Source organism: Armigeres subalbatus, chromosome 2 (assembly GCF_024139115.2).
Source record: "Armigeres subalbatus isolate Guangzhou_Male chromosome 2, GZ_Asu_2, whole genome shotgun sequence".
Classification (NCBI taxonomy): domain Eukaryota; kingdom Metazoa; phylum Arthropoda; class Insecta; order Diptera; family Culicidae; genus Armigeres; species Armigeres subalbatus.
Genome location: NC_085140.1, coordinates 136170467 through 136196177, shown reverse-complemented (window position 1 = coordinate 136196177; position 25711 = coordinate 136170467). Strand labels below are relative to the sequence as shown.

Here is a 25711-nt window from a genome sequence, read left to right as displayed (position 1 = left end):
GACTCTTGACGTCTGCTGGTTGCTTCATTGAACGGCTTCAAAGCTCAAAACAGCAACGCAATTAATATAAATTCTTTCTGAATACATTTTAAAAATCCCTACCTTGCTGAATCGAATAAACGACATCGAACCCTCGCCACAATGATCCAAGTGTGATGGTGATATTGATGTACGGATCTGTGCACAGAATTGAGTAAAAGCGTCCCACTGCAATGAAGGTGGTTGCAAGGGGGTGCTTTGCCATTATAGACTAGGGCGGCAAACAGGGAGGGATAAACTCTTGAAACCCCTTGTACACGGCATTGATGAGGTTGATGATGATGATAATGGCTGCGAGCGGGTGCGTGATGCGTTTTCATTATTTGTGTACGTATCTTCTGTGGATGTTGTGATACGACATAGCCGGCATATTTTCCGCACAATAAATGTTCCTACAAATGCGGATAGACGGCATAATTAATGAGCACAAATATTTAAACTGTTTCATGGTATTATCCCTGGAGAATATAACTACATAATGTAGAAGATTTTTGCGAATTTATGTTTATGGTGTTTCAAATATTTAGGGTAAAATGCGATGTTGGCAGAATGCGACTATTGTTAGCTGCTCTAAAATAATTGCGTATTCCAACAAAAATACAACATGCAGATTATCATGACTCAAACAAACAATTCAAAGTAATGTGCTTCCATTTGAGTACCTAGACAAAAAAACATTTGAAGAATTAATGACCGAAGCGACCCTTCACCTGAAAAATTCGCGCTAATATTACATTGATGAAGAAAATAGCAGACATTACACCTCATCAGCATCGGGTCACCCTTACTGGCCCCTTCATCAGGCTGCTCTTCTCCATTCGATTGTCTGACTTGGCCATTTATTCCAAAAAAGCACCAACTCTACGTTCTCACAATCAATCATTATCGCTGGGAACCATCGCCTTCGTCCATTGAGTCACTCTGCTCCAAGAAGTCAAGGAAGTTGATTCTCAAGCAGGGATGTTGAAAGCACAGGTTCCGTAATGATATAGTTTCGGAGTCTGACACTGAGAAATTATTTATAGAAATCAAAAAACAAAAACAAAACCCACCTATATGCACTAATCCTGCCGCTTTAAGCTGGACAGGCCTATATCTCTACTAACAAAGCGAAAACCCCCTCACAAATCCGTTTTAACACCCCTTAACCGGTTCAATACGGAAGGGTCATAAAAGACCCAATCAGCTGTCCAAAATCGATTTCAGTAGATAAAGTGGAGCTTTCTTCTGCAAATTTGTTCAAAGTCCTATCCTGGAACAAAATATTAAACAGATTTGGTGCAAAACGATGGGAAACCAAGCTATCTTTGAGTTGTTGAACACGATACTGCACCATGTCCTTATTGAATCATTGAATCTGGAATACACGATTATACATTTCTGCATTATCAGAACATCTACAACACTCCAAACTGCCCTTAACCCTCTATGCCCAAGACCGCCTTAAGACGTACCTTGATAATATTTTGTATTTTTTAATTCTTCAGATTTCGGAAAGTTTTTGATGTCGATCAATAACAATTCTACACATTTATGGAAAATTATTGAAAAACTATAGTGGTGTATGATACACTCTAAAATATTTATCCAACTTCTCACACGAAAAATAAAAAAAACACTGAAATTTAAAAATTGCAATAAGTCAGCATTGAATGGGAATTTTCAAACTTTCAATATGTTGAAAAATCAAAAAAGATGAATAGATTGGAGAAATTATTTTGTTGAATGTAAATATCGAAAAAAAATTTGAAAAAAAATCAAAATGTGAAATTGATGAAATCGCGATTTAAAAATTTCAATTACCCAAGTTGTGTTCAGATCGATTTAAGAAAACAAAAATATTAATTTCGAGCGAAAATAAAAATTTGGGTTGTAGAGGGTTAAGCTCAAATATTAATACCTTGAACCAGAGCTTAAAATATTTATCTTCATGAAGCAACTTCGGTCTGAATTTTGACAAACATCGCATGATTATTCAAAACATAGAATGACATAGTCAGACGACTACTCCACAAATTCATTCATTCGACTGTTACTGAGTGTGCTTACTATGTGCAAAAAAAACATAATTACAGGGTTTGCACAAATCGCTCTCAATAGATATTACGGAGAAAAAGAAAAATTTGGATAGCTTCGCGGAAATAAAGCGCAGAGGGAAATCCCCACATAGAACAAATCACACATAGTGTGCGTTGAATGGACATAACAACAAATCTGCTGCAGTGAAGTCCAATGATTTGCAATCGTCTAAACGCATGTGCTATGGAGTGTGGGTTCGATTCCCGCCCCGGTAAGGAGGAAACTTTTCGCGGTCGAAAAATTCTCCATTGGTCCACTGGGTGTTTTGTGTCCTGTCCGTTGTCTCATGCTAGGTGTTAAATGTTCAGTCTGTACGACCTCTGGATATTTTATTGTTTTTTATCGTCACATTTCCCACCATTAAAGAGTTTTGTTATTATGGTAAATTTATACATGTCCGCTAATTGCTAAGTAGATGCGACCATTACCAGGAGACTCAGACAAACATCGAGTTGTTTGGTGTGTGGGTGAGTGGCCTCAGTTTTCATATACCACCGGGCGTGCATGTTTTAACTTTTAACTCGTATTAGTGTTATTTCCCATCCCAAAGATCGCATCGCTTACCAAAGTGAATCCAGATAAATTATCCTGTTCGGGAAGGAAAAACGGCCGACTCTTTTTAGCATAACGCTTAAAGCTGTAAATATTTATTTTAGTTAATTAGAATTCATTTTAAGAAACACAATTCCATCTTACATATTCGGATCACCCTAATATTCAAATTTCCGATATCATTTAAAAAGATATCGATTCTTACTTATTTCGCGTCAATTATTCGCGAATCTGTTGATTTACGGCAAGGGCAAGCACTGGCACCTAGAATCACTATGGGGACATAGTTAAATCTTCAGCATTCTGTATTAAATAAGACAAATAGTTAGCTAACCTATAATGCTAGTTCAGCATACACGTATGTATACGACGATCTTAGCTAAACCACTGCCACTAAACCGCAATCATTTTTAACAACGCACTCAAATTATCGACTTGTGCAACTATAATTCAATATTCAATATCTAAATTATTAAGAGAATAAATGCACATCAAATCTGTAGCCTGCATATAAATCCTATCACTTCTAACAGCATCTATAATCTATTGTTGCTTCGTAGCGATGGGTGTATCATTCGTTGGCTCGGCTTCGGAGCAGTTGTCTCCTGCTGACAAGGTTGCCAAATTTGGAGCGGCGTCGTCAACATCCCCCTCCTCGTAAGGCTGAGTGTCGGTCTCATCTTTACTGGTTCCTGCGACGTCTAGCACTGCCAGTTTGGTAACCGGTTTTTTAAAAACTCCGCTCGATGTCTGCACAATCCCTTGACGAACTCTGCCGTCACGACCTCGCACCACATCCAAGATTCGTCCTCGAGTCCACCCGTTGCGTCTCTTATCTTCGACTATAACCACTAAGTCTCTAACCTCAATTGCCTTGACATCTCCAAACCATTTAGTACGCCGTGTAAGCGTGTAGGAAGGTATTTCCGTATCCAGCGCTTCCAACAATGATCCAAGCTTTTTCGGGGCAGCCTACTTCTCTCGAAGGTTGCTTCACGCCACTTGAACTCCCCAACAGAAAATGGTTTGGCGTAAGCGCCTCTTGTTCTGGAGCATCCAGCGGCAAATATGTTAAGGGGCGGGAATTTACGATTGACTCTGCTTCGATCAGGTATGTTAACAGTGCTTCATCATCGAGTTTCCTGTCCTGCGGTAGGCTTGTTAGCGCAGTCTTGATGGAGCGTACAAGACGCTCCCATGAACCCCCCATGTGTGGGGCAGAAGGGGGTATGAAGTACCACTTCGTTTTCGTATTGATGAACGATGCTGCTGCCTCTTCTTCGATTCGCTTCATCTGGTCTCTCAAAACTCCATCTGCCCCGACGAAATTACGTCCGTTGTCGGAGTATATTTCCAATGGTGCTCCTCGGCGACAAACGAATCTGCGGATGCAGGCTATGCAGGATGGAGTGGACAGGTCATAAGCAACCTCAACATGCACAGCAAGAGTCGTCAAGCAAGTGATAAGGCAGACCGCACAGTGGGGAAAATGCGACCCAAAAAGGTACCTATTTATTGCGGCTACTTGCTGCGCCGGAAAAATACCATTCCTAAAGGAAAAATCCACTACAAATCGAATGGTGCTATTTTCATTCGCCGGAAATTATGGGAACTGGCCGTTTTGCCCCATTCACCACTAAAAATCATATTTTTTCTTTGACAGCTACAATTCAAACTCGATTGCGGCTAACTATTTCTATGTTTTCTGATGCTAATTAAGTAGAAAATACTAATGGTATCTATTCCGACCTTATACCATGACTGGAAGTGGCCGTTTTGCCCCATTTACCACTGGAATCGTATTTTTTTATGACAGCTATAATTTAAAATCATATTCGGCTGACTATTTCTTTGTTTTTTTATGCTAGTTCAGTAGAAAATACAAAATGGTATAAATTCCGGCCATGAAAAATGATAGGAAGTGGCTATTTTGCCCCATTTACCCACGAAAATCGATTTTTTCTGTGACAGCTACAATTTAAAATTGATTTTGACTGTATCTGTTTCTATGTTTTCTGATGCTTATTTAGTATACAAATAGTGGAAACTATTCGACCTTATACCATGACTGGAAGTGGCCGTTTTGCCCCATTTACCCTTGGAATTGTATTTTTCTATGACAGCTACCATTTAAAATCAAATGCGGCTGCTTATTTCTATGTTTTTTTATGCTAGTTTGGTGGAGAATACGAATGGTATAAATTTCGGCTTTGGAAAATGACTGGAAGTGGCTATTTTGCCCCACTTATCTTCGATTTTTTTTTCTGGAAGCTACAATTTAAAATTGATTGTGGCTAATTATTTCTATGTTTTCTGATGCTAATCTCGGCCTTGAATCATGACTGGAAGTGGCCGAATAGAATCTATTCCGACCTTATACCACGACTGGAAGTGGTCGTTTTGCCCCATTTACCCGCTGGAATCGTATTTTTCTATGACAACTACAATTTGAAATTGATTTAAGGTAACGATTTCTTTGTTTTCTGATGCTAATCTCGGCCTTAAATCATGAATGGAAGTGGCTCTTTTGCCCCATTTACTTCTTAAAATTTATTGCGGCTAGCTAATTCTATGTTTTCTGAGGCTTAAAGTAGCCTCACACCTCAGGAAGATTTTCCGCTCTTCTGAATGATTAAAATGGAAATAGTAAGGCGCAATGGATTTCAAATAGTAGCTGTGCTAGAAAAAATGATTTTCAAGGCAAATGGGGCAAAACGGCCACTTGCAGTCATGATCCTAGGCTGGAACATGTAACAATCGAATTTCTTACAAATTAGCATAAGAAAACATAGAAATACCTAGCCGCAATTGATTTTAAATCGTGGCGGTCGTACAAAAAATTATTTTTTCTTGAAAATGAGGCATATTGGTCATTTTTAGTCACGATTCCAGGTTTGTAGTTCCTTCTGAATTTGCATTAAGAATCATAAAAATAATAAGAAAAAATCAATTTTAAATCTTGGCTAAAATTGACTTTTAGAGGTAAAGGGGCAAAACAGCCATTGCTAGTGACAGTCCAAGGTCGGATTATATACAATTTAAACCATTCGTATTTTCTACTAAATACGCATCAGAAAACACAGTAATCGTTAGTCGAAATTGGTTTTGAATTGAAGCTGTCATAGAAAAACTACGATTTTCGTGGGTGAATGCGGCAAAATAGCCACTTCCAGTAATTTTTCAAGGCCGGAATTCATACCATTCGTATTTTCTACTGACTAAGCATCAGAAAACATAGAAATAGACAGCCGCATTTAAATTTAAATCGGAGCTGTCATGGAAAAAATACGATTCCGGGGGTAAATGGGGAAAAACGGCCACTTCCAGTCATTATTTAAGGTCGGAATAGATACCACTCGTATTTTCTACTTAATTAGCCTTAGAAAACATAGAAATAGTTAGCCGCAATCGACTTTAAATTGTAGCTGTCATAGAAAAAATATGATTTTTAGGAGTAAATGGGGCAAAACGGCCAGTTCCCATAATTTCCGGCGCATGAAAATAGCACCATTCGATTTGTCGTGGATTTTCCCTTTAGGAAAGGTATTTTTCCGGCGCAGCAAGTAGCCGCAATAAATAGGTACCTTTTTGGGTCGGATTTTCCCCACTGTGCACCGTTTCGCGTGTGATCGACCTACCTTGACGGGAAGAGGGCCAAAGTAGTCGACTCCAATATAACTGGAAGGTCGCACCCCTGGTGACAGTCCAGCTTCTGGCAATGGTCCCATTTTAGGGACGGTTGGTTGTGCCTTATAAACTTTGCACCATTGGCAATTCCTTGATACGGTCTTTACAACCACACGAATCCGTGGAATGCAGTATCTTTGCCGAAGCTCGTTGACGATCGTCTCCGTATTACCGCGAAGGTACTTCCTGTGGTAAAAGTTGACGATCAAGTTCGTCACATGGTGTTTCCATGGGAGTATAACAGGATACTTAAGGTCATATTGATCCACGCGCGCAGCTCCAGTTCGGCTGTCGATTCGCAAAACCCTGAACTCGTCTAGCATTAGCGTAAGCTTGTATAGCGAGCTGGTTTTATCAAGTGTACGCCGCTGATCTTCCGGGAGATGTTTGTTGTTCTCCATGATAGACATCTCGTCCGGATAAACTGTCCATTGTACCATCCTCCAGATTAAAGTCTCCGCTGCCTTCAGTTCATCGTGAGTTGGTCCTTTCTCAACGCTAGAGTTTGTTTTTCAGGCGTTGTGGATGTTGAAAAAATGGTAAACGTAAACCACAGCACGAAATTGTCTATTCCAATTGGAAAACCGTTCGAAATTGATAAGAGGCGAACTTATTTCGTGATACATTTGGCATGGACGTAATTCTTCGTCTGTTTAGTTAATCGGCGTTTTTGGTTTCGTCCAATGTTCTTCCGGCAGGCCTAGAAATTCCGGTCCTTGTATCCAGCGGCTTTCCTCGTTAAAACAAGGCACCTTGCCCCATTTTGTGGCTTCATCGGCGATATTGTGTCTACTTGGAACCTATCTCCATTCCTTTTCCTTTGACAACGAGAGAACTTCGTCAACCCGACAAGCAACAAACTGCGAATATCTGCGGTGATCGGAGGAAAGCCAGGCCAAAACGGTTTTGGAATCTGACCAACAGTAGCGTTGGTGTATGTGACCGTGTGATTTCCCCCTACGAATGATAGTAATCGTGCTCCCCAAACGGCTACCATCAGTTCCAAACGTGGAATGAGGGCCTATTTGATCGGCGCAACCTTAGTTTTAGCAGTTACGAGAGAGCATTGTGGATTGCCTTCCGTATCAACGATCCTGAAGTATACGACAGCCGAATACGCCGCCTCGCTGGCGTCGACGAATAGATGTGCTTGCAATGTGCAATACAGATCCGCGCAGGGAGCCTTGAAGTAACATCGAGGTATCTGCATCTCTGCCACTTTGTCAAAAAGCTCGATCCATTTTCGCCACCGATGTACAACTCGGTCATCCACGCACTCGTCCCAGCTCACTCCGCTTCGCCATACATCCTGCATAATTATTTTGCCATGTACTACGAAAGCCGCAAGAAGCCCAAGCGGGTCAAAAAGACTCATCACAGTCTTCAGTATTTGGCGTTTCGTGGGAACAGCTTTAGAATGTATAAGTTCCTCTATTTCTGCCCTGAACTTTGTTGAGAAACACAGCGTATCGGTTTCTGTCATCCAAAGCATACCGAGTACCCTCTCGGTTTCACTGGAACCTGCTGTCGTCAAATTCTTCGTAGTAGCCTTTGGTACTTCTCCCAGATGTTTTAGAACCGCCAAATTATTGCTCGACCAATTCCGAATCACAAATCAGCCGTTTGAAATGTATATAACGAACTTGTTCAGCGACTCTTTTCGCTTCCGCCGTATCCTCGAAACTGTCGAGGTAATCATCGATATAATGGCGATTTAAAATTGCCTCTACCGCCCTGGGAAACTGGGTTTCATGATCCTTCGCGTTTCGATTTTTGACAAATTGTGCCGATGAAGGGGAACTTGCCGAGCCAAAGGTTAGGACATCCATCAAGAATACTTTTGGCGGTTCTGCAGCAGAATCACGCCACAGGAAGCGTTGGGCATGTCGGTCTTCTGCGGCGACACGAATTTGGTGAAACATTTCCATTATGTCACCACAGACGGCCACCGGATACTGGCGATATCGGAAAAGCACGGAGGGTAACGGAACCAGAAGATCGGGTCCCGGGAGCAGAAATGTGTTTAACGAAACACCGTCGATGCTGATACTTTTCTTGGAGTTCTTCAAAGCAGAGCGTTTGAGAAGGTAAATTCAGGCACTCCACGGTTCTAGCGTTGTTCAAGCTGTACTTTTTCCGGCAACCCAGCTCGGAGATTTCAAGTGTAACGATTCGCGAGCTGTCTTCGGAGCGTGTAATATCGGCAGTCCATTTCAAGCGCAGAGGTATTACCGGGCCTTTTAGATCTAACTGCTTCGCTATACCTTTTTCAAATAAACTGGTAGACGAGCCCTCGTCCAAAAAGGCGAAGGTGTCAATGGATTTCGATGGTCCCCGTACAGTTACTGGAATGATGCAGAAAAGTACGGATTGGTTGCAGTGGTGATGCGTGTGACTCTCCGTTGCCCCAGAGGACGAAATACTTCCAGTTCTCGCCGTTGCCGGCGCGTGTAGTAATGGATGATGGTGATACCCTTCGATTTCACACCGGCTATCTACGCTACATTTTTTAAACGAGTCGCAGTCTTTGACACGATGACTGCCCTTTTCAAAAACCGGACAGGTTCTTGAAATTTCATTCTTGCGTTGAGTTGACCGCGTAACATCGGCAGCCTCCACATGCGAGTAAATATGCCCCTTTTCTTTTGTTTTTGGCTTTTCGGGTCTGTGGCTCTGATTTCCAGTGTACAAGACTATCTTACTCACTAATTCTACCACGGATGACATAGAGGTGCTGAAGGTTTGCATCTGGGAAATGGATCAACTGGTGAGCCCACTTCATCTTCACACCGGCTGGTAGTTTCTCTACCAGTTCTTGTAGTAGAACTGGATTGGAGAGATGATTTCGCTGCTCTGCGGCAATAAGGTGGCTGACCAGGTTTCTGACAGCCACGCCAAAATCGATCAGGGTTTCAGGCGAGTGGTTGGCGGGTTCGGCTGAGGGGCGTTGGCGGCAGAGGGGATCTTCGGGTCGGTGAGCGACTTGCTCACTTGGAGCGACGCTGCTACCTCCCCAAGCAACACGCTTAACCATACATAGGTTTATCTGATCTGTTTATAACAAATTTGGTTGCCTGATTTTTGGTTCGGACACTTCTTTATAACACATTTAAACCGAAAAAAGCGCAAGAGGTGGAGTCAATATAAAACCTATTGAAGTTACATTTGATTCATTTTTGGAACATATTTATAACCAACGTAAAAGAATTATGAAAATGTAAATACATAGATCTACAGCAATGCATTAGTTCGAAACATGGACAACAACGTCTGCTTTGAATGCCTCATGATAATAACTACAAATAAATATACATGTTCAGAGTTATGTGTTTAAATAGCAGCATTTTGTCTTGCGGTTTTAGTTTCATGACAAACTAGAACATTCTAGGCCTGTATTTTTCAAACGCCACATGGAAACCACAATACTGACGTAATAAATTTCAAAATTTGGTTTCTAAATGTGAAGCCATATTGGCACACCAGCCTTCCTATCTAGGGTTACCAAATGTATTTGCATGAGAGATTTTTTTTAATGTATTTAATTTCTTATTTAGCAAAAGAGATTATGAACTACAGAGAAAGATTGCCGCTGCTATCCGAAAAATGTTGGGTACAGAACTGTCAAATCGTATGGATTGTTTTTCATTGTCCCTATCCCAGCCAGCAAAAGATGTTCCGGACAGAGACAATCTCTCTCTGTAATTTATAACCTCTTTTTATTAAGTTTCCATCCTTTAAAGAAAAGTTTCGATATTTAAAAGTGACCTTTTTCGAACTTATAGCGCAGGTGTTATCAGAATTAGACACATGAATCACTTTCTTGTACACGGTACTATTTTCCTCTAATAGGCTAATAGTGGTCCTGATGCTCGGAGCCAATTTTAAAATTACATCAACAAATGTATGCGATAAAAAAAACTTCTAATTCCAGAATCAAGTAAAGTAAGTTATGGTTCATGTTGTAGAAATACTAATTGGTTTCCATACAATTAGAAATTAGTTACAAATAAATTAGTGAATTAATATTGCGTCGATGCGCATCAAACATGTACGACTACGACAAAGCCTTGTTTATTGTTTTGTGAATAATAATGCAAATTATAATCAGGAATATAATCTTGATTACAAAGGTAGCCGCATAGCTCTCACAGCCCCGAAAATACAGGGCGATGTAAAGCTCGATTTTTGCTTTTCTGGCGTTTATCACAAGAACGGAGATTTTTTCGAATACTTTAGCCGTGCATTCATAGTACATAATGCTGAATAATTTGACGTATGCGCCGTTTCCAAATAATGACAATTGAAGATTTTGATTCATCGAAATCTTTAACTAAAAGATTTAAAAAAACTAGATGTCGCAATTTGGCGCATACGTAACTTTACCTGATTAAAAATATGAATATTTTTCAGACTGGCAGATGGGAGATTATCAGAAATAATTAGAATACAATCGATATCTCTTTTTCTACAGAAACCTGAACGTTAAATGTTTGAGATAATACACATCATTAAACTATTACAACTAATATAATTATACAACATTTCTCGGCATTTGGGAGCCCTATATAATATCTAATTCTCATGTTTTAAATAAATATAGTAAGCAACCGATAAATAACATTCGAGGAATGACAGCTACGATTGATAGTAATACATAAGGTTTATTATAGTATTTCGGAAACAATAACAAATGGACCACCGAAAAGAAAATTTTCTTCAATTCGATTCATCCACGGCAAAATAGGAAAGACTCTTCCATATTATCAAATATGTTTCTGGTGAAGCTTTCCAAAGACGGTAAGTAAAACAAGTAATACTTTTGTTCATAAGTATTCTTAGCTGACCACTTATTGTTTGTTTCCCAGGTTCTTAGGCAGATGATTACACCAGAAGGAACAAACCAGTCCAGATATATTTTTTTCCAGAATATTATTTAGATGAGGATAAGGACGCATATTTTTCACGTGGAAAACAACTTCTCAATAATTGCCGGATCAATTATAATAAGTTATCAGTTATGCAAGTTATCACCGATTATGAACTAGTGAAATAAATAAAAAGCTTGTCTGGTATTGCAATATCATCTGTTATAATTGCGTTTCAAACTTACTTCATAGTGCCATCACGTTTTTTTATTATGATATAAGTGAGTTCGAAATTAGTTGCAACTTTGCTCATTTGAAACCAATGGTTTTAATTGCGTAAAATTGAAACATTGGAGGAATTGTTTAAGAGAAGACATTTGGAGACAGTATTATCACCAGTTCAAAACTTATAGTCACGATCAATCTTAAATATAACTCATTAACAACTGTTTTTATCATTTTTCTAATATCATAATGTTGCATGTGTTACTTGGGCCCCAACCCAATCGTGAACATGTTTCTTTCATTCTAGTGCTTCAATTTGCGCGATATGACTGCGTACGCTGCGGGTCTCAGCTTCCTCGTCTAACGCACACTGTTCCATGCATGAGATCATACTTAGTTTGTCAAAACTCTTTCTCCAAGCTAATCGCGGGTTCTTTTTTCCGCAACTCTTTTTCCTCTGCTAGTCGTTGCAGGCTAATCTCAAGCAGCGCTCTCCGGTTCGACGACGTCGTCCGGGTTGAGACAGATCGTTGTGGTGGTGGAGATAGACACTTGACACATATCCAATTAGTCGGGTTGGCTTTAGAAGCTTCGACTTTGGCACAGGAGAAATGCCACCAAGCAGTGCATTTATCACACTGTGCAATGTTGTGAGCGGTGTCGGGTCGAACACATCCAGCGCATTTATAGCCATCGGGGCTGTCGGGCTCGGAACTTATATTCGACATCTATGCCGAATATCTTTAAGATTTGTTCGGGAAGGAAAACCGGCCGACTCTTTTTAGCATAACGCTTAAAGCTGTAATTTTTTTTTAGGGTTGGTGTACTAATTGTCGCCATACATAAGACCAACTATTTTTTTAAAAATAAGTAAAAGGCATGTGGGAGGACTTTATATATCAAGCGAAAGGTTTTACTTCCTGCTCCTTAGAACAGCTGTGAAAACCAAGGATGTTAACGATCATTCAGTAATTTGCGTTCGATCATTTAGTAGTTTGTCAATAACACATTCCAGAAGCTGAATTTCAAAATATGTTGTTTGGTGGACTTCTAGTGCGAAGGTTTTTCTACAACTTTGTTTAATAATTCGTTATTAGAATTCAACTAATAACGGAGTTAGAGCGCTAGTTGCAGTAACTTAAACTAAATGATTGGAATTTTGTTATCATTTAGTCTAAGTTACTGAAACGATAGCTATAACTCCGTTACTAGTGGAATTCAAACAACGAACCATTAGGAAGAGTTGTAGAAAAACCTTCGCACTAAAAGTCCACCATACAACATATTTTGAAATTCAGCTTCTGGAATGTGTTATTGTCAAACTACTAAATGATCGAACGCAAATTACTGAATGATCGTTAACATCCTTGGTGAAAACCACAATGAAATTTGTTATAATCATCAAAATTGATTAATCCATAATAGGAACGCATGCACCAGTTGTGGCACTATTCTTAATTTTGGTTCCTTATTTGGCAAATCCCATTGTTTTCTTATGGGACTGTCCAAATAGGGACCACTGGTACAAAGGACGTCAAAAATTGAGCAAAATCAATTTTTACAATTATGCTTTGCTTGTTTTGGAGGTGATCAAAGGTTTTATCGTATCATATGAATATGCTTTATCGATATGAACTTGGTTTGCGGTGATGTGATTGGCCATTTGGCATATAAAGCACTAGTGCGACAACTGGTGCTATAGCCACAACTGGTCCATCTAGCCTAATTAGAGTTCATTTTAAGAAACGCAATTCCATCTTACATATTCGGATCACCCTAATATACAAATTTCCTCGAACAAACAATTTCTATGCCTGGTTATTAGCGCTATAATGAATTTAGTGGGGAATTATTTTAGGTTTTATTTCATTTAAAAAGATATCGATTCTTACTTGTTTCGCGTCAATTATTCGCGAATCTGTTGATTTACGGCAAGGGCAAGCACTGGCACCTAGGATCACTATAGGGACATAGTTAAATCTTTAGCGTTCTGTATTGAATAAGACAAATAGTTAGCTAACCTATGATGCTAGTTCAGCATACACGTATGTATACGACGATCTTAGCTAAACCACTGCCACTAAACCGCAATCATTTTTAACAACGCACTCAAATTATCGACTTGTGCAACTATAATTCAATATTCAATATCTAAATTATTAAGAGAATAAATGCACATCAAATCCGTAGCCTGCATATAAATCCTATCACTTCTAACAGCATCTATAATCTATTTTTGCTTCGTAGCGATGGGTGTATCAGAACAGTTGATTAGCAAACTTAAAATTAAACTTCGACACTACTTGGAAGCTGCCGCGAAGCAGCGGAAGGTTTACTGGAGGCAGTAACAGTGAAGGAGCAGTACACCACCATCATCGTGTTGTGCTTGACTTGGCACCCACACCCGTACTTACACATCCAACAGGCACTAATACACGATCCTAATCAGCTTGCTTGGAACTGACGACTTTGAGTAAATACGCGACCACGCGCATTTCGCCAATGACTGTGCTAATTAGCAATTTAATTGGTTTGGATTCGAAAGCAAATAGTAGACACCAAACAATTCAACGTCGCAATTGCATCGAACAGCCCAGCATCATATCTTGTCGAGGGTTGAGATGTCCCGTCACCGAACTAGGCCACTTGAAATGTGCAAAATTCCAAGGACAATTTTGCCAGGAACCAGGAATCAACATTTTTTTCTCTGCGTTGGCGTCCAGAAAAAGAAAAAAAAACTACTAGTCGTGCTAACTGTATTGAACCAGCAGTAGAGGTATGGGAACTGCTTGTCGAATCCGATCTCAGATGCAGCACCGCACAGCGTACTAATTGAATTTTTATGAAAACCAATGTGTCACAGACAGATCGTGCAATGTTGCGGTTGACATTGCACGTGGTCAAGTTTTTGACTTTGCTGCCCTTCCGGTGCAGAAATGTGGTTGATTGGAGAGTTTTCCAATGATGTCATTTGGAAAGAAGTGTATTGCAATTTAGCAACAACGAACCGAAGCATAGTAACAATCTAATATGGCTATTGGATTTAGTTTTCATCGGGTTGTTGTGAACCGAAAACAAGTTGCTAATACAAATGTTGAAGAATCAACTCTCTTGTGATACGAAATTAATTTTTAATTGAACGTTCTTTGTGTTAAAAATTCTTTTGAACAGTTGATTTTTATTTCTTGAGCTTAAATTTTGGGCTGGCTTGACTTGTACGGTTAAGATTCAGATTGAGCATTTTAATTCGGAAAAGAAATGTCGCCCTGTATATTGAAATAGATAATGAAAAGTAAATAGAACTGACCTTCTAAATTCGATTTTTTTCTCTATCTTTCCAGAGGGATGCTATCGTGTTGGATCCTTCCAGTTCAGACATTCGAAATTGTGTGTCAAAAGGCAAAAGCGAGGTAAGTTATTGCAAATATTCTATTATTGCTCATTTTTTCTTGTTATACATATATTCTTGAATCTATTTGAATTCGACTGATCCAATTCGAATACATGTCCGTTTAAGTATTATTGCAAGTGGAACAAAATTTCAACATTCTAGACATAAGGCTTAAACCAACTCTCTCCAGGCATAGGGCTTAAAGTCAACCAAATATGCTGGAATACGTTCTATTCCAACATTATTAAAACGATTGCAATGAAGACAATTATTAATTGATCGGAGTGAAAAGGATTTCAAAAACAGGATTTCTTTTATAGCTTCCTTTGCTGTGAGGAAGTATTTGCTCTACTTATCTTAAAAATATGTACTCTTGGCTTCCTTCAAATTTATACTGGAAAGATGATTTTTTCACCATCATTCCATATTGCCAACCCCATCACCCACAATATTTAGGAACTCTACCCGAGCTGCACCCACATCATGATGAGGAAAAATCAAACACGTACCGGAAGAACCAAAAAAACGATGGCTGTCTGAGCAAAAGCCATCCCACACCGCTTCGTCAACTTCGGGGCTGAGGAGGCGACTCGGCAATAAAATTGGCTTAGTTTTCCCGGCACGTAGCAATTTTTCCGCGTACGTGAAAATGAGAAATCGAAGTAGCGCTGATTCATCTAGAGAGCACCCCACACACCCAGCTCGCAGGATCCGACACACCTATGCGGGGATGTGAAGCAGCGCGCGAAGCACTCATAAATGCTTCAACTCTCGAAAATTGCCAACATCTGCTGATTCACGCCCGCTACAAATTGTCGGAAACTTCCTTTTCGCAAACGCAAAGTGAGAGATAAAACCCGATGGAAAAATTTACGCCAAGAAACGCAATTATTTCTTTCCACTCAGAGGCGAGCGTATCACGTATGGAGGGTTGTCTCCGTCCAATAAAATACCGGAATTTACATTTTCAATTTCTACATCTATTTTTCGACAAGAAACGTGGCAGTATTAGCAGACGATATGATGGGATCCCATTCTGGGCGAAGGTTCCCTCCAGATAGTTGCCTGGCATGGCACAACGCCGGTAGTGCGGCACCTTAAAATAAATCCACCCACCAAGCAGGAGGCGTTCATACAGCCCGGCCCGAGCTATTACGCGGGGAAACTTTATCTCCTTGTAACGTGGCCCGATCGCTCGCTCGGTACCTACCTGATTTGCTGTGCAATCAGGGGAAAACAGACGGAAAGGAATAATATTTTTATTACCCTTCGAATGAATTCCGGGTGAGGTGAACGAATCGCGCCTTTACGTCTTTACTGGATCGGGGCCATATACCTGGGGATGTGCAGAAAGCGGGCATGCTTCAAAAATAAAATGTTTGGCCACGCAAAATATTGAAACTCTCCAAAGGTTATGCAAGTTTTCAGGCCTATTTTTGTTCTACACCCGTTGCACGTAATCCGGTCATTTTGCAAATTAACGTTTTATGTAGAACAAATTAATACGAAAAAAAATCCAATTTCTACAATGTGGTTGTTCTATATTTTGCAGCATGTCCTTTCCTTTGTACAATAATTCTTAGTTTTCAATTATCTGGAAACAGGATTTGCCTTACAACTTGAACATCCTTAGCACGGTCGTCCAAACTTCCCAATTTGAATCAAATGGAAGCAACATAAAAAGTGGTTTGGATTATGCTACCACCACAATCTGGTAAAACGACACCTTTTATGTATCCTTGTCGATAGCCTTTTTAGCTTTCTTGACGAATGCAGCACGCTTTATCGGTGGTTCCTTTCATAAGTAAAAAAAAACTTCTGCGTTCGTGGGTCGCAACGTGGTATCCATAGCGCACCCATTTCCGCATCACATTCCGCGTGTTTGTTTCATGTATTCTGACTTTGAATAGCGGGACGATATTTCAAAATTTCATGAATTGATCTTTTTATAATATTGTAGAATGTTACTTTTAAATTTATTTTGGAAGTTCAGCATGTTGTGAACAAATTTCTTGCAAAATATAATAGTCAATGATAATAATAAATTAAATAACGTCAATAGATTAAGCAAAAAAAATCCCTACTGCTTTACTCGAAAAAATTTTCAAACCCAGTACGTACAAAGAAACCGATCTGAGTGGCAAGAGTTCATATCGCGATTCTGAGCAATTTTTACCGCTTAAGTCACACTGTCCATTGAACGATGCACCCCCGGTAGTATAGCGATAAAATCATATTTTGTTACGAAATTGAAAAACGATAAACCAAACCAATGAAGGTGTAAATTTACCTGCGCTCCACGCGTACGAAACTAAAATGTTCCACGTTATACATAAATCCTGAAATAGGCAACCATTTCCGTATGGAGGCATATTGAATATTTCATACGATGCTAAACATTTACGACCATGATTTTATTGTCTGGCCTTGTTTGATATTCGGGAAAAGCTGTCGATTTTGAATGTAATTTTTGTAATTAATTGAGCCAAATTAGTTCGCTTTGGAATAGAAATTGGATGATATCTGGCTATCGTAGTATAAGAGCTTTCTGGGAATAATAAAATAAGCGTCCGATAAAATAATTCGTAGCTATCCTGTGGCGTGCTGTCGAAAGGATACTGATTTTTACGTGGAGTCTTATCGTGGTAATGCTATAAAAAAACCAATGTGTATACATTGAACCTGGAGCACATGAATCAATTGTACAGATGGCTGATACGATATCTAAAATATTGAGGAATAAAATATTTTTTACGGCGGATCATAAAGAAATCAATTGTTCTATTAAATAAATATTGTTACACGTGGCTCAACCGACCGGTCTTTGCTATTGTGGAATACCTTGGTGGGAGGAGTGGTGATGGAGTTAGCGACACAAAATGACGCCAATCCATGGTTCGGAATTCATGCAAATATTGCGCTACGAATAGAAGGATGCCAATGGGAAATGAAATATTTACCGCCAATCGAATGATCTCTGTACCGGTTGGTATGTATTGCATTCTCTAACTCGGACTAATTGGTTCCTTAGAATTTGTTCTTTCATATTCGTCGTCTATTTGATCAGGCTTCTGTGCAAATATTTTTTGCTTTCGTATTTTATTTGGTTGACATTCTGAGCCATCAAATTTTCTTGGTAATAAAGTAAAACTTGATTAGCCATAACTAAGGACCACTTCTCCTACACAATTGGGTTTGAGTTCGGCGAAATTTTGCACAGACGATGTTTCTGCTGAACGAATAATTTGTTAGTCTTTTTTTAACAAAACATTCAAGATGTATTTACTTAGCAAATTGATTTTAACAATAAAATGTGACATGAACTCAGTTATTTGCCGAAGCGCGAAGTGATATAAAAAAATCAGCTGTCTAATACTTTTTAAAACATCTAATTTGGAAAAGAAATAAATAGAGTGTGTGTTACGGAGCGTTAAGGTGAATTACGACAGAGTCCAAAAATGGCAGCCACAATGGCTGTGTTGGCCCTCACCTCGCGTTTTTGCTCTCACAAATATAAATTTTTAGGCGATTAGTACATTCTGAAACCATTTTTTCGTGCATCCTACAAGTGAGCAAAAGTGAAAAACTGATTTCCTTTTTTGTCTGCCGTTTACTTCTCTAGTTATGTGCTCCTGAAAACACTATGTAGTTTTTAATTGGATTCCAACGCAATTCACCTTAACCATTCAGGACGATGCTCCCTGTCAAACCATACTTCGTGCACGACGCCATGTCACACCGTTGAATACACCAAACGTCCAGATGAATAGCTGAAAATATACCTTGACCAACATCCTTACCCTGTCAGTCTTTGAACAGTCTCGAGTCATCACGAGTTAGTCTTACGAACTATAGGTGATAAGATGAATTGTGATGGATTGTGGCTCTGTAATGTGTCAAACAACGCCAACAACCTAGGCGACGAATAAAGGATCACGTTTGGAAGCTTGGAACATGGAGATGCAAGTCGCTAGGTTTCGCAGGTTGCGACAGGATAATTTACTTTTCTGGTCATGAAACGTGGTGGTTGAAGAATTCGTGTACTTAAGCTCACACCTTCCACAACGCGAAAATCAGACGACTTCGGTGAGCCGAGCACGTAGCCAGAATGCTGGACAATGATTCGATTGGCACAAGAGGTGCGCTGGTGGAAGATGATTTGCAGACCCTCCGTAAACTGCGTGGTTGGCGACGTGCATCCATGGGTTGAGTTGAATAGAAAAGACTTTTATGTACTGCAGAGGCCACTCCGGCCGTAGTATGAGTAAATAAATGATAAAATGTAAAACATGCCTGAGCCTGACAGCTAAGCGAAATGTTAAAAAAAAATCAGCATCAAAAAGATCAAATCTGAGGGCTGAGTTACATAAATTTTCCAAAAAAAAATGATCAAAATTGTTTTTTTGTCATGGAAACTTGCCATTTGGAAACTGGGGTGGCATTGTGCTTCTTGATTCGAACAAAATTCTATCGAATCGAACATGTTTGGCATTACGGTTTTCGATTCGATCTTGAAAACGACTTATCGTTCGAGTATTCAAACAGAGAATATGTTAGACGCAGATGAATTCATCTCTTTTTATATCTGTTTGTTTACATCGCGCATGCACTGAACATGCTGTCTCATATTCTCTCTGTTCACATCCCATTTGACAGAATATACTGGAAGACCTAGTACGGCACCACTCGAAATCTTTTACCACAACTGGATAAAGTCTAACGAAATTCAAAACGCCGCTGTTTTTTTTTAAACGAAAGCAAAAGCGTACGAATCGATTTGAGATGCGCAATCCACATTGTTTCAAAACAAGCTACCGATCTTGGTTTGGCTACACAACTACATTGCTGAATATAAACAGATGCCTTATACTTGGTCACGATGCTAAACATTTTCACATGAAGTGATGCGAGTCGATGAGTAAAGATACCGATCCGAAGGGCGCCAGCTATGCTGCCTGTATGATGAGGGCAGTAGAAGTGTACGTACGTCCCCGATCCCGATTTTAACCCTAGTTTTAGGAGCCGACGTTATTTTTGTAGAATGACCGTGGTTCGAGATATTGGGGGGAGTTCCTTCCTTCCACAAGATGTGGCCACATGTTGAACGGCTTCAAAACCCATCTTGCATCGATCACTAACAGTGATAAATATTCGGACGTATTTGACCGGATTGGTCATTCTCCGGATATTTCCGGGACGTGATTCCTTTGTGGGACCATTATGTATCCCGGGTTAAAAGTCATCTTGTGACAGCCAAATTTCGGTTAATAAGGTTCTATAGTCGTATCTAATACATTGTCAACAGTGCTAGTAAGACCTTTATTAAAGCTATAGTGCATCGGCTGATATACTGCATGCCCCTTCCTTTTTTCTACGCCTATGTACTTTTCGGTGATTATTTGGCGTTTCAGTCTGTATTTTCAATAAAAAACAACTATTTGTTTTCTTTCTCCAACGTTTCGATCCTATGCTTACGCCAAAAGGTCATTTTTTTAGATGAGTTGGAATGGAACGGAAAATATTTATTAACATTTCAATTTGTTCTTTTCTTTTCCTTTCCATTGAAGATTTCATAATTTACTAATAATATTAATTTCCGGATTTGAACGCTTGCTGTGTTTGGAGAAAGTTTTTGGTTTAGAGTCTGCCATCTGATCTACCTCAGAATTGAGTAGATGTGTGTAGCTGTAGATGTATAAACAGAAGGATTCTATTTGCCTAAAATTCGAGTGCTAGGTAGCATGAAAATAAAAAAAATGATAAATTTGTGATGATTTGTGATTTGTGACATGGAAGTTTTTGTATTTATCGGGGTATTCATTAAGCCTATATGAGAAGCATTCTTCAAATGACGATTGTAGCTCTAAATTTGGAACGATAGATCCCTCATACGGCTTGTATCATCAGGACTGGTTAGCATTACTTCGAAGCGTTATATACCGATATACGTCTTCTTTTACTGCTGAAAGATTATACTGCCAATAAGCACTTGAAAATCATATGTATAGATAATGGGCACTGAAAAGCTGTTATATGGTTTACATAAGGCTTATTAAAATGCTTAGTGATTTCCTGGGAGGTCATTTAACGAAAATTGACATCCATTCCTTAAACTGGAGGGATTTTGTGATAGATTCTTGGAGACCATTCTCATTTCAAAAACCTCACCTTAGTCGATATCGAGTCATAGAACATCGACTAAAGGAGGTTTCACTGTAATCGCTTTTTACTTCTCCCTTCGAACATCTCACTCTTTACTTCTCGCCTAACACATCTAACTTCTTATTACTCATTTCTCATTGATCACGTGTCACAACTCACTTTTCGCTTTTTACTACTCAGTTATTATTATGAGCATCTCATTTCTCACTACTCACTTCGAACATCTTACTTCTCACTTCTCACTATGCACTACTCTCGCTACTCACATCTCACTTGACGCACTCAATAAAGAAACAAATTTTAACTTTTCGGCCAAATGACCCTGAATCCAATATAGGTACAATCAGTTTTCAACATTACACATCCATGCAATTTTGTGCTGAATTTAACAATTGCAAAGGAAGAAATAAAAGTGAAGGTATACAAACAATAAAGATTTTTTCCGAACAATTATTGAAATCTTCATTTATTTAAAGCAGGGAAGGGTCGTTTGGCCGAAACCCATTCGGCCAAAAGCCATTTGGCCGAATGCCACTAAGCCGAAAGTTGTTTGGCCGAACAGATCATTAGGTCGAAAGGGACATTTGGCCGAAAGCGCCGTTTGCCCGAAAGGGTCATTTGGCCGAAAGATCATTTGGCCGAAAGGGTCATTTGGCCGAAAAGGTCATTTGGCCGAATAGGATATTTGGTCGAATAAGCCATTTGGCTGAATAGGTCTTTTGAAAAGTGAGAAATTAGGAGTAATAAGAGAGGCTTCTCAGTTCTCATTCCTCATTTCTCACTTCTCTCTGTAAAAAAATGGGGAGCGCGAAGAAAGTAGTGAGACGTCTCACTTCTCACTCTTCATTTTTCTCTTCTCAATGTAAAAAAAATCGGCTAAATGACCCTTTCGACCTAACGACTCTTTCGGTCAAGCGACCCTTTCGGCCTGATGACCCTTTCGGCGGAATGACCCTTCAGCCTAATGACCCTTTCGGCCAAATGACCCTTTTGGCCAAACGACCCTTTCGACCAAATGACCCCTCCGGCTAAATGACCATTTCGACAAATGACGGCTTCGGCCTAGTGACATTCGGCCAAATGTCTTTCGGCCAAACGACCCTTCCCCATTTAAACCTTTATTGAATTGAGGCTTTAGTTTAGAGTGAATGCAAATTGTGGTAAAGATTGCTCCATAAATTGATTCATGGCAAATTTTCATACTGTCATGATATGCACTAAAAGTCAATGAATGCGTTTGCTGATGTAACTTGAATAGATCGGAGCTACCAATTGGCTTCTCTGTATTCAATTGAGATCTATGGAGGATAAGTTCACATTCGTTTGGTGGGGTTCGGTCACCGTAAAACTTTATATTTTCTGGCTTGTTGATTTTTATCGGTGATAAAAATCAACAAACCAAAAAATATAAAGTTCACATTTGGGTCAAAATGATCAATTGACATTGACATTTCATGGCACTGTTCACGCCTACTCAGCATGTTTTATGAATTAAATGTAAATAAACATTCCCACAAATGTTTCGTTTGTCAACCGGGGTGTAGATTAACCAATATTCTTCTCGATATAGATAAGAACAATTAGACAGAAGCTGTACGATCGTAATCAGTTTAAATTCAATTTTATTGGCATATCGGTCTCGATGCTGCTCGTTTAGAGGAAGGGAGCAGCGTGTGTGCGAAAGTAGATGGGAAAGAAACGAAGTTCGAATGTTATCGCTAGGCAGCGACAAGTGTGAAAATGGTTTGAAAGGTGTTGAAGTATGCGAGGGCCATTTGAGAATAATTAAATTATCGAAGCGTCCGTCTTCGCCGTACATCCTTTAAGGTTCCCCCAAACACACGCGACGCGACAGTCGCGAAGCGATTCTATCGCTTGGCGACAGCGATTATGTCGCCGTTGGTATGGAAGCGTAAATAGAACATTGCCTGCAGCGACCCAACGATAGAATCGCGGCGACTAGTTGTCGTCGTCGCGGCGATGAAATCGCTTAGGTCTGGGGGAGCCTTTAAACTGATTACGGTCGTACAGCTTCTGTCTAATAAGAAATGATTTGGCGCGTAAATAAGAATTGTGGTTCCAATAGCATCATATGGTGGCATCGGGAGAGACTCGGTGCAATGTGTACAAACCATACACGACCATCGATGATTCTCCAAATGATGAACATCGATCGCTAGAACTAATTAAGTATAAGCCATTTTATGAGACAGATTCGAACAGCTGATCGAAATTTTGAGTGGACGGCTCGGTCTTTGTTTTGGTAAATTTGCATGTAAACCATCATCATTTCGTCATCATCATCATCATTTCATTTCATTTTCGCAAATGTTCCTTGTAAAATGTAAATATTAGTATTTGGTCTCCTGTCATTTGAGCTTTCTATAAAATGGCTTATTAGCCGAATAAATAAATATGCGTATCGTTGCCTCCGTTTTTGCCAGTCTCGGTAACAGTGACTTTCATTCACTGCCCGAGCCATCCCCAGAAAGGATGTACGGCAAAGACGGACGCTTCGATAATTTAATTATTCTCAAATGGCCCTCGCATACTTCAACACCTTTCAAACCATTTTCACACTTGTCTCTGCCTAGCGATAACATTCGGACTCCGTTTCTTTCCCATCTGCTTTCGCTCCTCTATACGAGCAGCATCGAGACCGATATGCCAATAAAATTGAAGATAAGAACAATGTTACACTTGCCGAGCGAGTAATACTTTTTAAGTAGGCTTGATTTGTTCGTGGATGACAGACTTACTCCCCCCGGTCAGAACACATAATCTTCGTCTGACTCGCAATGACTCTCTAAATGAGTTCATCTGACGAACTGTCAGTCTATATGCAATCACCCGACTTAATGAATACTTCAGGACAAACATCTCGTGATCCAAAACAAAATTCACTCGCGTTTTTAAGGCTACACTTCTCAATATGAAAGCATCGCACATATGTCATTTTCATTATTCCACGCATGAAATAATAAAAACAAAAGTTGACCGCTTCCACCATGTTGAGTGGTGTGCCCATGAGTGAATTTAGTTTAGGATTCTGTGATGCTTGTCCTTTACGCTGCGATATTAAACTTTGAAGTATTTTGCACATCTTATCTCCTATTAGATCTTCTGAGTAAGCTACTTCTTTCTGTCCTGGAAGTGAGCAAAAATCTTCTCTATACGGAAGCCTGTCATAATTTCTGCTTTTCCTTAAAGCTACGGTCGGCTTCTTCCATGGTTTATGGTTATTCAGGTCTTGCTCGGAACAATTTGAGTTCCGACGTGATAGTACAACCGTACATCAACGAACATGAATCACCAACATCCTCGGATTGGACAATTAGATATTTAGCTGAAATTTTCTACCGAGACATTGCTGCGCGTAGAAAAGTCCTTCCACAACGACTGGCTTGATCAGTAATCTTCCATTCATCAACCATTGTCGGTCAGCGAAGATATTCCAAGTCTTACTCGGTGCACAACATCATCGCAGCCGTTGGGAGTATTCTTGGCACCGTGCTATTCAAATTGCACACCTCCAACATGCCAACACAATCAAAGAACAGCTATGTCTCTACTCGAAGTGCGTCGCTTTGGTGGAGGAGCAACCCTAGAAGTATTTTCTAAATTAGTCTAAACTTTTTAAAGCTATTATGAATATTATTGTCCAATCTTAGCACTTTGAATAAAAACAAATCCTATAGATTTGCCAAGCTTTAGGGTCATCACTGTCTATTACTATGAATGTAAAATAAAAAAAAATACCTGGAAAACGCATTTTCACTGTGCGCTCCGTTTTTCGTATTCTATCATGTGTATGATTGAAAATTATTGGAGAAAATAGAATATTCTATATAGAAAAACCTGTCACAAGACGATTTTAGTACTATTCCAGTTAATTGAACCACGTTGTGGAATTAAATTGAATAGTATAAACTGGTTTAATAGCAGGTGAAGGGAGACATACCACTAGAAGAGCAAAAATATTTTGTTTGAAATATGGATTCCTTTTTAAATTGTTGTAGATCATGAAGCCCATCAGCCATTGTAGATGCCTTTTGAAAAAAAAACTTTTTTTCTGTTTTTGGCTGTCGAAATTAATTATTTTAAATTCTCAGAATGCCAACTTCCCTCGAACATTGCATTCTAATGCCTTATTCAAATGAATGTTCCATTTACTCTAACGGTTTCGCGTGATTGGTAAATTACAATTGAGCCAAAGTCAAAATTTTCCCCATATTAACCATTTCTCGCATCACTACAAAAAAAAACTGTTGCCACTTAACTAAGCCGAGCCAAAGCGATCCTGGTAATGGTTTCCCATTTGAAAAATTACTTCCATTATTATGTGCTAATATCGGGATGGCGTGTTTCCGAGCGTTGACTTCTCAGCCCGGAGAAACAAGCCAACCTTACTACGAAAACAAAAAAAAACTCAACCATCGAACCATCACAACTCTGAGGGGAGCAATTATGCTGCAGAGTTTCCATTTCATCATTTTTTCATCCATCGATTCATGTTGCAAGGTTTGAAAAGCAGAGCCCCTATCGATCGGACAATATCCCTATGGCGGCGGTAGGTTAGTGTTTTGACGACAGCAGGTGGTTGCCACAGACGAATAGGCAGCTTCCTTTAAAGTATATCGATTTTCCTCTTAGTTTCAAGCACGGATCGTTTTGCTAATGAGTCATTACAAACCGGAGAAAAATAATGTTG

The 25711-nt window shown here is 39.5% G+C and overlaps 1 protein-coding gene across 2 annotated transcripts in view; it reads left to right on the top strand.

Moving 5' to 3' along the window:
- The window catches only part of LOC134210897 (semaphorin-2A), a 367095-nt gene that overhangs the window by 296070 nt on the left and 45314 nt on the right, over window positions 1–25711 (top strand). For both annotated transcript variants that reach the window (XM_062687324.1, XM_062687323.1), the window contains exon 5: window positions 14789–14857. In XM_062687324.1, the coding sequence (XP_062543308.1) occupies window positions 14789–14857 (69 nt within the window). The remainder of the gene's footprint in view (window positions 1–14788; window positions 14858–25711) is intronic.